The 797-nt window shown below is 47.2% G+C and overlaps 1 protein-coding gene across 1 annotated transcript in view; it reads left to right on the forward strand.

Moving 5' to 3' along the window:
* The first annotated feature begins 422 nt into the window (after positions 1-422).
* The window catches only part of NKX6-2 (NK6 homeobox 2), a 5,969-nt gene continuing 5,594 nt past the window's right edge, over positions 423-797 (forward strand). The window contains exon 1 of the mRNA XM_009997545.1: positions 423-439. Within this exon, the coding sequence (XP_009995847.1) occupies positions 423-439 (17 nt within the window). The remainder of the gene's footprint in view (positions 440-797) is intronic.

Raw genomic sequence — 797 nt, forward strand, 5'->3', positions numbered from 1 at the left:
AGTGTGATTACAGGCCCCTCAACATGGATTTTCCTGCTCCCTTGTCACTAACGCTTTAACTCCTCACAACAATGTAATTTTCCCTCCCTTACTTAGCTTCACTCCTATGTCCACCAGCAGCAGAATAATTCAGAAAATGAAACTTGTGGAGAGCTGCCCTGAGCACCCCCTTCCACAGTCCCCGTTTTGACACAGACCTTTACAGCCACACTCTGGAATAACGTACAACACAGTGGGGAATGTTTTGATGTGCGGCACATACGACTCCTCTGCAGACCGTAAAGTGAGACAGAATGCACATACATTTACACCCAATAAATATAAAACAGATTAGTCCTCTTTGTGGTTTATTTTCTGTTAATACATAGGCTCTCAGACATGTCCAGCTGCACAGAGGCAACAGGAAAAGGCACTTTGGCCGTATGCATGACAGACAGAGGTACTGGAAGGTTAGGGAGAACTCGTCTGAAATAACCTGTACTGGACAGTGTACCATGATACTCCATTCTGAGTTATTCCAGAGCGCACAAGTCACAGATCAGTTTGATGTTGTTTCTCTCAGTTTTGCCTCCATGCCCTTTTTAAGAAAGGTTACTCACACCAGGGGCAAACCGAAACGCTTCTTCATTTGAAATGCTGGAAACAAAACCTCTGCCCAACCTCCAACTGCATCCAAGCATGTTCATAAAATGCTGCCTCTATCATCAAGGACAGCCCACTAAAAACGCACTGTGGTTTCACACGGAAGGACCCGGTGCCGCGTGTCCCGCAGCCCTGCAGGCTCCACGCGGGCCTCC

This window comes from Chaetura pelagica, unplaced genomic scaffold (genome assembly GCF_000747805.2).
Source record: "Chaetura pelagica isolate M959 unplaced genomic scaffold, ChaPel_1.0 scaffold185, whole genome shotgun sequence".
NCBI classification, from domain to species: Eukaryota; Metazoa; Chordata; class Aves; order Apodiformes; family Apodidae; genus Chaetura; species Chaetura pelagica.